The sequence below is a fragment of the Ascaphus truei genome, chromosome 21, assembly GCF_040206685.1.
Source record: "Ascaphus truei isolate aAscTru1 chromosome 21, aAscTru1.hap1, whole genome shotgun sequence".
NCBI classification, from domain to species: Eukaryota; Metazoa; Chordata; class Amphibia; order Anura; family Ascaphidae; genus Ascaphus; species Ascaphus truei.
Genome location: NC_134503.1, coordinates 13,609,926 through 13,623,570, shown reverse-complemented (window position 1 = coordinate 13,623,570; position 13,645 = coordinate 13,609,926). Strand labels below are relative to the sequence as shown.

Sequence of the window (13,645 nt, the reverse complement as noted above, 5' to 3'; positions counted from 1 at the left end):
CTTGGGGACTGTGGGATTTTCTGTGCATGTTATTGGGAAGAAGGACTGGGGGTCCTCACCCGTACACCGATACCTTCTGTCTCTCTCCACAGCGCCTTGTCAGGATGAATATGCCCATCTCTGATACAGACCTCACTGTCCACTTCACCTCAACCCTGATGGCTCTAATCCGGACCGCCCTGGACATTAAATTGGCTGCAGGTTGGTGATTTTCAGGTTGCTGTGTGTTTGTGTTCCTGTTGTAGCTACACATTTCCCAGCATAACACTTCGAGTTTGAGCTCCTTGGGGCAGAAACACCCCTCTTGCTTCTGTTTACTTTTTTATATTCAAACTACAGAATATAACCTCTGTGAATTTCACCGAGCATATATCTTAAAAGCATCGGAAATGCCTTGGTATAGAGTGCAGGGCGACATATTGATAACTGAAAAAGAAAACATGATTAAGTGCTGATAAAGTGAGAAGAAGAAAATGTATGTCTCTGCATGCAGGGAATTCTGGAAGCAAACTGATTACCATGCTTCCTGTGACACGACCGTAAGCACAAACATGTGTCTCTGCAGTTATAGCCCAACTTCATACCATGTAAGGCACAGCATTCACGTATGCAGGTGTGACGCGAAATCAGGCTTACTTAGTTTATGCAAAGTAGTTATAATAAGGAGAAGCATTTGCCTAAGTCACCTTCGTTCAACCTGCATGGGGGGGAGGGAGAGGGAGAGAGAGAGAGGGAGAGGGAGAGAGAGAGAGGGAGAGAGAGAGAGGGAGGGAGAGAGAGGGAGAAGGAAGGAGAGAGAAGGAGGGAGAGAGAAGGAGAAGGAAGGAGAGAGAAGGAGGGAGAGAGAAGGAGGGAGGGAGAAGGAGGGAGAGAGAAGGAGGGAGGGAGAGGGAGAAGGGGAGGGGGAAGGAGAGAGGGAGGGAGTGGGAGGGAGAGGGAGAGAGAATGAATTCAACTATGTACTGAAGGGTGTATATATGTATGTATAGTATGTATGTAATACACTGGCCCCCTGATTAGGCATCCGATGTGTTCTCTCTGCAGGAGGATTGAAGCAACATGAGAGTGATGCTGAACTACGGAAGGAAATCTCATCTGTGTGGCCTAACCTGTCCCAGAAAACGTTAGATTTACTGGTACCACCTCACAAACGTAAGAAAACACCCGTGCTTACCACCCTTTTATTACCTTCTTAATTCCTTGGTCATTATTGCTACCAAATGCTTGCCCTACGATGAGTCACTGACCCCTAGCAGGTGAAGGGGTTGGACTTTCCTTGCCAGCTTGCCACAAAGCATTGCTGTTTTTTTTGGTTCCACACAGATGCGGCATGATTCAAGGTTCTCCGTGCAGCACTTGGAGCGGGTGGTCTGCGGCCCATGTGCAGTCATAATGGCGGCCAAGCGCGATCACGACCCAGCGCAGAAGGATTAACACCACGGGGGTCCCTGCGTCTTAATGGGACTCCATTCAGTGTTAATCCTACCGGGCCGGCACCAGTCTGTAAGCGCTGCGCAGAGAGCTCAGAGAGAAGCAGTCGCTCTCTCTGTGTCTGTTGGTGCAGCGGTTACTTAAACAGCACTACACCTGTACACTGTCTTTGATTACACATGCCTATCCTTTGACCTGTCCATCTCTGTGCCTTCTTGTCTTCATTACTCACTGTGTCTCCCCTTGCCCCCCACCTCGCAGCTGATGAAATGACTGTCGGGAAGGTTTACGCTGCACTTATGATCTTTGACTTCTACAAGCAGAACAAGAATACTCGTGTCCAGTCTCACCAGCAAACTGGGGTCCTCTCCCAGGTACCAGACAAGGGGACGTGGTCTCCAGTTCTTAGGGATGCTAAGGGAACTTGTGACTGCTTTAAATGTTTATGCTTAAATGAAGCAACAGTGTTTTAGAGAGAAGAGCAAAAGTATAAAAATTGTTGCGCTGCTTCAATGGTGGAGGAGGACCATGAGTGATGGATGTGGGTTTTATGGCCAGAGGTGGTTGTATCTCATAAGATTTCTATATCTCTCATGCTTAGAGGCATCCTGTGTCTCATGGTAAGAGATAGCTGTCTATTTAATGGTCGGGCATGATTGTGTGTTTTGCTGTGAAAGATGGTGCATTGAAAGAGGTGTTGTGGGTTTCCTGGTGCTAGATGACCTTTTATGTCACGGGACGAGGTCATTGTGTGCCTTCTAGTTGGTCATGTGGGAGAACTTGTGATTAAGGATCTCACTGTGGGCAGATTTATCAAACGCCAGTACCGGACACCCGACGTTAACTCCAATTTACTTGAATGGGAGTTTACACCAGATTGGGTGCACAACCCGTATTGAATCTGCTCGTGTGTGATGTGATTGAAGGTCTCATGATGGTGAGAGGTGATTATGTGTTTCATGGTGAAAGGTTGTTGTGAATCTCCCATAGTGACAGCCAAACAGTTGACACTGATTGTCTTGTGTATTATAGACTGGAACAGTCTCCCTTTTCCAGCCTTTGAAAGCTACTTTGGAGCAGAACCTTCCCGGACCTTTTGGTAATGCCAAGACGTTCCTGCGTCAGAAGAGCTCGGCTTCTCTGAACAATGGAGGTGCCATGTGAGTGACACATCGTGCTCTACCTTTTCCAAATCTCTCATCCTCAAATAAGGAATCGTAACCATCAATCACTGTTTGTCTGTCTTCCAGATCAAACCAGGACACCGGTATTCGAGAGTCCAGTTCCTGGGGGACTCAGCCTGCTCCAGACCCCTTCTCCACCCCAAGGAGTACTGCATTCCAGAGAGGACACTCAGAGGAGATCCACGCACAGCACCAGGGCAAACAGGCAAGAATCAGACCTTATGATGTTTACCACAGCCACGTACCTCCTGCTTTCCTCCAAAGACAGAAATCCTGGGCACATAAGGATTGCATAGACATCCGGGGTACATGCCTTTCACTCCTGTCATAGACATGAGAAATGCATACCTCTCATTCCACCCCAGAAACATAACATAAATAACATAAACCTTACTTCTTACCTGGGACACATGCCTAACATATTCCCACAGGTACATATAAGGGACCTATGCCTGTCTATATCCTTCTACAGCGAGACATCAGGAGCATACACATTACCTGCAAAGACACCACATGGGCATATAACTTACCTATTCACATCGGGACACCTAGAAACAGAGATATTGATGGCAGATAAGAATCACTTGACCCACTCTCCTATCCGCTGTGAAACCTCAGACTCTGAGATCCTTTGGTTACTTTTTATTTAGGGTAGCTTTGTGTCTATCCCCAAAACATTTGTTATTCCCTTGCTGTATTTGTCTCTACCACCTAATGTACTTACTTCATCTTTGATTTTAACAGAGACCCATCAGGGAATAACACTTCTTACCACACACACACACACACACACACACAGATCAAGGACTCAAATGTATCCACCTTGAGCAGATACATATTCGGAACACATACCTTACCTTTTTTCCCAGGTACACTTCAGAAGCACAATGCTCTTACCAACTCTCAGAGGGACAGTTGAGGAACACTTACCTACTCATAAAAGTACCACTTAGCCTCCCTCACGCTAGTAACCTCTAGACTTCTTTCCAGTCTGTAGAGATGAAAGAAATTGTCATGAATCTATCTAATGGTGGAGACCATCCTGCTGGTTTGGAGACCCAAGGACGGGCTGTCTCCATGCCACGACTAGCCGCTGAAGCTCATGTGAGTACAAACACCTACCTAATACAGTAGATGCAAACATCTGTTGGACACAACTGACAGATACATGTGATGTACCAGCACACATATTTGCCATATAACATCAGATACACACTTGATGTAGTTATATAAAGACACAGATATTTGTTACTTATGAACAGACACACAGCTGATGGATACCTGTAACATTTACAGGCACATACTGTACACATTTATTAGAACTGGGAGACATGATAGATGTAACATACAGACACATATACACTGCTGACAGATACCTGTGACTATCTTCAATAGCGACCCTGGACAGCAGCTTAGTCCTTTATCAGATGCATATATAATTCAGAGATACAGCAGCTACCCAAGGGGTATCTGGTCCACTTGAATAACAACCAATGTTCGTGTGGCCACCTCACCTCCTAGGTACTGTCAGTAAGAGGCTGCAATGTAGAAATTCCTCAGCGTCTCCAGTCTGAGTATAAACCAGGAGCAGCAGCATCGTGCTGCCGGTTCTATCCATGACTTCAGGAAACACAGAAGACAGCGCACAGCCAGGGAAGCCCCAGAGACGCGTGGTGGTGTGGGGGACGCACTAGGGCCTCTTTGCCAAGGAGTAACGCCAACCTCCTGCACGTGACTCTTTTGTATAGCAAAGTAGCCTCACCAAGGGATCTTCACACAATCTTGTTACCAACAGTTTAGGTTTAAAGGACAGGGAATAAAACAGCATGTAAAGACCATAGAGCTAAATGTGTAGATGTCAAATAAAGAAATGACGTGCAAATACAATGCACTGGGGAAATAAGGAATGCAAATAGAAGGTGGTAAATTAGAAGGTGTCTAAGATCCCACTCTGTGTTTAAACCCAGAGAGATCCTACTTTTCAATCTAAAAATCCACTGCATTTCCTGTTTAGCCAACTCGCTTAGTTAAATAACTGACTATCTCTTTTTCTTGGGTGACGTTGCACCACATCATTTGGCCTCATTTTATGTGTTGTGACAATAGATAATTTATGTCACCTTTGTTAATGCTCCAACAAACGTACTTTGAGTTATGTTTGAGCTGTCCATGGTAGCGCATAGGTAGGCAGTTATTGTACGCCATTCTTCCATTGCTTTTATTTGTGACTACGCACCTTACAGCACAGAAACCTTTCCAGTTCTATTCCACTTGGCTTTTCTAAACATACTTGGTGCAAGGATATTACCCAAGGTCTATAAACAAGTTTGGGATCTAACGGGGTTCAATCCCTGCACTCGGGGGCTAACTTTAAAAGATGCCAATGTTTTAGTTTTTTTTTTAACAATACTTGCAATATTCCCAGCCTTATTGGTAAAAGTAGCAATAGAACGCACCATATCAGATTTCTGTGTATTATCCTGTGCCTTAGACCAGGGGTTCCCAACTCCAGTCCTCAAGCCCCCCTCAACCCCCCAACATGTCAGATTTTCAGCATATCCCTGCTTCAGCACATGGGACTCATTCAGTCCCTGCTTCAGCACAGGTGGCTCAATCAGAGGCTCAGTCAAAGACTGAGCCTCTGATTGAGCTACCTGTGCTGAAGCAGGGATATTCTGAAAACCTGGCCTGTTGGGGGGAAGGGGGAGGGGAGACTTGAGGACTGGAGTTGAGAACCCCTGTCTTGGACCGTGTACATGGCCATATTACTTTGGGTTTGACATTTCACATATGCTTCTTTGCGGTAAAACCAACAAGGAATGACTTTCTGTGACCCGTGCTTTATTGAATTACATGCTTTTATTGAACCATTAGTTGAACAGAAATTGCCCCTTAGGGATACCCCTCTTACAGCAGCAATCCAGGATTCAAATAATAAACTTATCCGAACTTGGGATCCCCCAGAGCTGCTCCAAGTTCCCCTGATGTCTGCCCCCCCCCCTCCTCCACCTCTCCATACCCATGGTCCCTCCCCCAGCAAAAATATGTGCCTCATTGGTGTCACAATGGCTGCTGGGATCAGGATTGTCTCTCACGACTAAAAGCAAGCGACAACGTCTTTGGAAGATGCTTTAAGAAGATGGCAACTATTTGCCCTGGTTTCTAACAATATCTAAAGGAATAGGGCCATCCTAGCTCTCAAACAAAACAATATCCAACAATTCAGTGTTACATACAGTAGTTATATAGTTACATAGCTACACAGTTACATACTGTAGTTACATTGTAGATGAGGTTGAAAAAAGACGTACGTCCATCAAGTTCAACCTATGCTAAATTTAGACGAAAGATACTTTATCCTATATTTGTACTTACAGTATATTGATCCAGAGGAAGGCAAACAAAAAAACCCAGTGACACATCATCTAATGATATCTCATAAGGGGAAAAATAAATTCCTTCCTGACTCCAATAATCAGATTATTCCCTGGATCAACATTGTTCCTATGTCTACTTCTTAGGCCTGGGACATAGTTATTTGCTGAGTGCGGAGGCGCGCTGAGGCTCAGGGAAAGCGGTGCTTTCCCTGGCCTTTTACACAGCGCGCCGTCAGGGGGCGGGCCAGTGACGTCACGGAGCTGGTTCGCTCTCATTGGGCAAACCGCTCACGTGACTGGCCCTGCGCTCCAGCAAGCGGAGAAATTTCAAAACTTCGTCAGACACACGCTTCCCCAAGCGTGCGGAAGCGTGCTAAAGTCGCTCTCATTGCGGCTGCAGGGGCTCAGTGCCGAACAGCAGCACGGCTCAGCACGGGTCAGCGCATAAGCGCTGACCATGCCCGAGGCCTAAGGTACTGTACATACCTTTCCTTTCTAAAAAGATGTCCATCCTTTTTTTGAACATATCCATTGTATCTGCCATCACAGTCTCCATGGGTAATGAATTCCCTATTGTAACTGCCCTTACTATAATGAACCCTTTCCTTTGTTGCCGGTGAAAAAAAATTGGTGCTAAAAAGTATAATTGATAAGATAAGAACATTTCAAATGACTGTATTCATATGAAGATATTAAATAAACATTTTTAATATGCATATGTCACCTTTCCATATGTTGATCAGGTCACACACAGAGGCCCAAACACGTGGGTCCTATCCCGTTAACCCATAAATATGTTAGCATCGGAGATAGCAAAAGATGTACCATGGTCCAGCATGTTTGTGGGGATAGCAACTGCCATGAAACATTAAATAATTGCACCCAACAAGAAGCAAACCTGAAAAAAGCAAGGGAAGACTTGTTCAAAACGATCTCGTAGACCAATTTATGTTCAATAATTGTAGACAATGAGATCACATCTAAAGAGTCATTGTATGTAGTCCATATACAGTACCAAGACAAAATCTTTAACTAAAGTTAAAATATGCCCATAATCTAATAGATAATATAGTAAATCCTTCGCTATGGGCTCTGGGAAAATGTCTACATACTCAGTTGAACTTTATCCTAGGGAATCAATCCCACAGATTATTGGCCTGCCAGATAGTGATACCAGTGTTTTATGAACTTTCGCGAAGTAATAGAAAATCAGAAATGTCTTGTAAATATAATCAAATTATCTTTTAGCCAGGACCCTAATGGCTAATCCCTCCAAAAGGTCAAATATTTATTTTTAGGTCCGAATTTAGGGATTAGACCCCGTTGGATACAAAAATTGTTTATAGGTAAGCAAAGGCCCTGGTAAATATTATTGAACCAAGTATGTTGAGAAAAGCCAAGTGTAATAGAACTGGAAGGGACACTTTTACATGTGTTGGAGCGTCCGGCTCATTACAAATGGTGATATAGACCATTCGGTGTGAAAACACTTGCATATTTATCCTAACTCAGATCCAAGTCGTTGTAAAATGAGGAAAATTGATGTGGTTCAAAGTCACCCAAGAAATGGAGATATGAATAATCAGTTGGCTAAATGAGAAAAGCAGTTTATTTTTAGATTGAAAAGTACAATCCCTCTAAATTTAAACCCTTAAACCCAGATTTTCACAATTCATGGCATTTGCACATCGTTTTTTTATTTGTACTTTAGTTGTAAAATATACATTTTGCTATATTATATTTAAATGTATGACTATAAGGTTGGTTTATTCCTTAACCCTTATACTTGAATTGTAATTAACAAGATGGCATGATGATCCCTCCACTAGACATTTTGCTTTATAAGAGTCAAGTGCAGGGGCTGGGTTACTCCTCGAGAAAATACCCAAAGACGCAAAATGCGTTGGAGTATCTAGTGGTCACCAACTTTCACATTTTTAAATTTTTTCTCTATAATATTTTGAATATATTTTGAGATTTTTGCAACTGGCTGTCTTTTTCCTGGCTGTGCTCTGCTTTTGGTATATTCTACATACAAGATTTAGAACTGTGACTTATACTATACGATAAACACTGGGAATCAGCAGGTACTTTGGGTGTAATGAGAATCTTTTAGTCTCTTTACTGATGAAGTCGTTGGCACTGATCTGCAATTCATTTCAGGTCCCTGCAGCTGTCTGCCCATGTACACTTGTTCTGATATAACACTGTGTTTTTTTATTACTGACCTGTACTTTTCCCATTTCTTGTGCCCTACCTTCCCTACCCCCAAAACTCAACTTACACCCCATTCTCCATCTGCCTCATCTGTCTGCCTCTGCTCTGATTTCATTCTGTCTTTGTGTTGCTATTGAGGTGGCTCCATCTTCCCCCCTTCTCCTTTCTCCTATCTTCCTTTGTTCCCCTTTCCTTGCCTTCTTACCCTGTTTGTTTATTTTGTCTTACCTCCCGTCCCTGTTCCCTGGTCCTCCCTCCATGCTGTCTGCTGCTGGTCTCCGTGGGGTCGTTTGACCTGCTTCACCTGTCTGTCTCTCATCAGTCGAGGAGCCGGGCTCCTTCCCCTGGGAACGGTTACCTGCCCGTATGTAGCCTTGTTACTATTACATGACTTGTGTGTAGCGCTGACAGAGCGCTCGGCACTATATAACTGGATTCATGTGCATTAACCCGTCAGAATGTTCCTTGCAGCAAAGCTCACAGATCCTACTGCCACCAGAAGTCTCATATACAGAACGTTTAGACCAGGGGTGGCCAACTCTAGTCCTCAAGGGCCGCCAACGGGTCAGGTTTTCAGGATATCCCGCTTCAGCACAGGTGCTGAATGAGCCACTGAATGAGCCACCTGTGCTGAAGCAGGGATATCCTGAAAACCTGACCTGTTGGTGGCTCTTGAGGACTAGAGTTGGTCATCCCTGGTATATACAAAGAGTACTCTGGCTCAACCTCCTGTCATAGATACTCTGAATGTATCAGCTATCAAAGAGAGATTTATTCACTATAGTACCATCATCGTTTGTTAACAATCAATCCAGTGATTAGCCTATAACAACTGATAACGACTAGCTCACTCTACTGAATAAACCCATTAGAATGTCCCATTTCTCAACTTTTAAGGATGATGTTGATCTTATAATATATATCAAACATACACATTCTGTCTTTCAGTTTGTTTAAACAGAGATCCTCTATTATATTAGCTTGTAGGTTTCCAGCAGAGAGAGATTATTTTAGTCAGTTAGTTAAGCCCAGCTCAGACATTGTATTTTAAATTACTCATATCACAGAAATTTGTCAAGAAACCGTTGCTCACTACAACTGCTCATCTTTCTGCTTGTTGGTGCAATTGGCGTTCAAACAAATTAAATACAGTAGATGTGAAACAGATTTAAAAAAATAAGTGACGCGTGTGACAAGTTTAATGTCCGTTCCGGAGAAGTGTCCGCGTTGTGAAAGCTTGATATATAGAGGAATGTGCTTAGAAACACACAGTCCTGTATTCAGCATGCTAAGACGCCATCTCTTCCTTGCTCTTGAATATTTAAATTCCATTCATTGGAATGGGGGGAAAAATCTTGCTGAGCAATGGGAAGATGGCTTTACGGCATATTAAATGGGGGCCATAAACATATACACCAGTTATTGTCCAAATATGCCATTTTTTTTTTTGTAAAACGACTGATTTACTCTTATCATAGTTAGCGGTATAATAACAAAAGAGATTGAGCTTATTCCCGATTTCAATTTAAATGGATAAGTAGTCACAGCCAAAGCCCATCACTTCTTGTGTACCATCTGCATCATTGTAGCTCAGATATCTGGATATTGGCGCTTTTACCCACTCTAGCTGAATGATCTACATACGTGATCATCTCACCCTTTAAGTATCTGTCCATGTATGTAGTGTCAATGCGCTCCTTTTTTTTGTGTGTCTGATGAGCCCTTCCCAATTTCCCTTCACCATTGTTTGTTTCTTTATTTTTTTGTTCATAGAAACGCCTATTGAAGAGAAGAATAAATATACTTTAAAATAACATGCAGCTTACTCAGGAATCCGTCTCTTTAAAAAAAAAAATCTTGCTGACAGCTAGACTTTTAAATTGACTTAAAAAAAAAAACTCTGTTGACCAATGTTGTCTGACAGCTGCCAAAACAGCATAACATTACCAGTGTGCTCAGAACTGTATTAGGGTCTATATACAGACTGCCAAAAGAATTAACTTAAGCCTGCCAGATTAATAGGCAGGGCAATACAGATCCATAGATGGGGCAATACAGGTTGTCACATGAACTAATGTCTCCAGAATGCTCAGAAGACACATCCATAGACAGGAAAATACTGCTTGTCAGAAGGAATAACAGTAATTTATGTTGTCCTTGCTAGGGTGCCCACATAGCTCGAAATTACCAGGGACAGGTACTTCGTTTCATTTATCTGATCTCAATAAATGGTCCTTGGGGAGATTTAGCTCTGCAGAAAAGGGAAAAAAATCTGCAAACCCAGGATTGCATGAGCCTGCTCCTGGTAATGGAGTAGGTTTCACTCTATTGCTACGTAGTACTTGGTACTAGACGAGAGATGTCTCGTGTGGAAAGCACAGGCTGTCACGAGAAATACCAGCACTTTATAGATTGCTGGCAAACTGCGCAGCAATGTGAATAATGAAAGGGAAGTGTGTGTTATGGATTGTCCACATTTTAGAGATTTTTGATGACCCCTACCGAAGAGTTACTGAAGGCACCATGGGCAGTCAGTCATCACGCAACGTCAACCAACGGCGTACAATGCATCGTTTTCTTTGTGCCATTGTGTCTCAAGTTACCATCAAGTATAAATCTTCCCGAACAAAGACTTCTGCCTTTATATATGCTTCTCCAGTTGGTTACTAAGACATGTATTCCAGATCCCACTGACAGTGAAGGGATTAACTGCATGGGCTGTGGGTGTGCAGCGAAGTTTTTGACCTTGGCGTCTTGGGCATTGTCAAACCACTTGTTGCCACCAGAGGACAGAACTGAAACCAATTAAGCAGCGTGTTCAGCTCTAAATAAAGCAATTTTACCATTAAATGCCCACTGGTGTCAGCTAAAGGAAAGGTATTGATAGTATTTTATGCATTTACTACAATACAGATTTCCAGTAGCTGTGCTGGTCCGGGAATAGTGTAGGTGAGATGCAAGTTTTGCTATCTTTTAATGGGCCAACATGGAGTTGTCAATAGAGATATTTGTACATCTGAAGAACAGACCTGAGAGGTCTTTCATGCCTTGATTTCTGTTTGTAGCCCATCCCAGACAGCAGCCCAATGAAGCGCTCAGTTTCCACGCTGACTCCTCCGCAGCGCACCCAACTGTACGAGTATTCCCTGGAAAGGGTGCCCCCCGAGCGGACCCACCAGCACCATCACCGCTGCCACCGCCGCAAGGAAAGGAAACAGAAATCCATGGAGAGATCCCCACAGAACGATGACACAGGTAACGTTCTCCTTCTTGACCCTTCATGTATGGTACATATACCTTACCTATTTCCATTGTCTACCATTATGCCGCGCAGTATAAGAAACGCATTAAAAATACTCCTTGCATTTGATACTGATTGTTATCCATGGAGGATTGCATCCCCTCAGACTTGGCAGATTGATTAACACCAAAAAGAAGGAATCGTAAATAACAGCGATATAGAATTTGATACATTTGTTTATTATATGTGTCATGTAACGCCTATCTCCTTGAAATCACAAGTGGAAGCACGTTGGGCAAAATTGGTACTGAAACCATTAATGGTAAGAGAAAGGGTATCTTTACGGCCCGAATTGCCTTTGAATATGAACCATTTCATATGTTGTGTTGACCGTAGCAGATCCAATGTCTGTGGAGCCTTATTTTTTATTAAAAGGGAAATTTCATCCAGTTGAGATTCAACTTTGAATCTGGAACAAGGTACCAACCTAGGCGTGACTCTGCCTCTCCCCCGCAGCCCCTGCTAACGAACTAGTTTCTGGGTCACGGTCCGGAGAGGCCGTCCCCCGAGAGAGGAGACAGGAGAGGGGCAGGTCTCAGGAAAGGAAGCAACATCCACCATCCTCGTCCGAGAAACAGCGCTTCTACTCCTGCGACCGATACGGCAGCCGCGAGTCGGGCCATCCACGTCCCTCCGACCACAGCCGGGCCCCGTCGCCCAATGGAGGACAGGAGGACCATGGAACCCAGAGACAGGTGAGGAAGGATGGGATGTGGAGGCTGCAAGAACCCATGGCCTCATGCAGATCACTAGGTGACCAGCAGAGGGAGCAGCACACCACATGGTGCTGTCTATTTAAAAATAACTGTGCATATGTTTGATTCCATTTATTACTGCTTCTGTCAATGCCTGGATGCTTGAATTGTGTTCTTAAACGTCCAGCCTGTGGTGTGTGTTTGTATATTTTCATGTCTTTGCAAAGATTGTTTGCACAACTGGTGTACTCTGTGTATACACACAATACTATGAGCCCAATTTAGAGTTTAGAAGTAACTGCAAAAATAGCGGTGATGTTAAAATATTAGCTCTGCTCCATCGCTATTTCTGGGATTAGCAGCTGGTCCTAAAATATGATAAGGAGTTACTGTATTGGCTGTTCTCAATTTTAATGCATTGCGCAATCATACACCTGTGTGTAATAATTACGTCTGTGTCACGTTTGCGCTTAATTGCATCAGCACACATGCGTAAAAATTAGGCAGAGAGAGAAAAGAAAATACAAATTTTACAGACATTTAAATAAATACAGTAATAATTATTAATTATTTCCCTTCTTTTCTGGGGTCTTGATCTTTTCTCAAGAATATCAAGCATTGCCAGGCAGCGTCTGCGCCTCAATAAAGCATCAAGTGCAGCCATGGCGCCCGGCAATGTAGGTTGCAAATGCTGGGTTCTTCTAGTGTAGCCTGATTAGCACCTGGTCCATGTAAGCACATTATTAATAAGGGGTCTTAAATTAATAATAGCTGTTAATCCAACTCTAAATTGGACAGATGCTATGCCCATGTTGAGCTCATTTATATAAATTAGTAATAGAAACGCTTCCACTCCGCCTGTTGGGTCGGGATGGTAATGCCGCCCCCAAAAAGGGTCTTTTGCTCTTTGGTTTGGTTTTATTTTTATGAGTCGTTATCCTGCCATTTCTACCCAATGCAATGAGTTTGTACAACGACTCCATGGTCGATAGCCAACGCTAAATCGGCCCCTGTGCATATGCAATGCGGCCTTATTCGTAATGATAGGGTATTGTGTGTTTATGGATTTATCTGTTCAATGGATATTGTACTGTATGTATGTTGGAATATGTGTGCTGTGAGGTCATTGTGTGGGTATCAATGAAGGGTCGATGTATGTATTAATATACAGTGACGAGAAAAAGTTTGTGAACCACATAGGATTTCCACATCTTTCAAACTTAAAATGTTATTAGATCTTAATCTAACTCCTAATAATAGATAAAAAATAACCTACCCAAACAAATGACACAAAAACACTATACTTTCTCAACATTTATTTATCTAAAATGATTCAACATTCAATATCCATGTGTGAAAAAGTATGTGAACGTTTAGATTCAGTACCTGGTGGCGCCTCCTTGAGCAGCAATGACTTTAACTAAGTGTAGCAGGGGTCCC

General features: G+C 43.2%; 1 protein-coding gene across 1 annotated transcript in view; it reads left to right on the top strand.

Annotated features, from left to right (window-relative positions):
- The window catches only part of CACNA1B (calcium voltage-gated channel subunit alpha1 B), a 196,777-nt gene that overhangs the window by 175,386 nt on the left and 7,746 nt on the right, over nt 1–13,645 (top strand). The window contains exons 37-45 of the mRNA XM_075579527.1: nt 93–201; nt 1,045–1,152; nt 1,693–1,805; nt 2,464–2,591; nt 2,682–2,820; nt 3,606–3,719; nt 8,532–8,573; nt 11,275–11,464; nt 11,967–12,205. Of these exons, the coding sequence (XP_075435642.1) occupies nt 93–201; nt 1,045–1,152; nt 1,693–1,805; nt 2,464–2,591; nt 2,682–2,820; nt 3,606–3,719; nt 8,532–8,573; nt 11,275–11,464; nt 11,967–12,205 (1,182 nt within the window). The remainder of the gene's footprint in view (nt 1–92; nt 202–1,044; nt 1,153–1,692; nt 1,806–2,463; nt 2,592–2,681; nt 2,821–3,605; nt 3,720–8,531; nt 8,574–11,274; nt 11,465–11,966; nt 12,206–13,645) is intronic.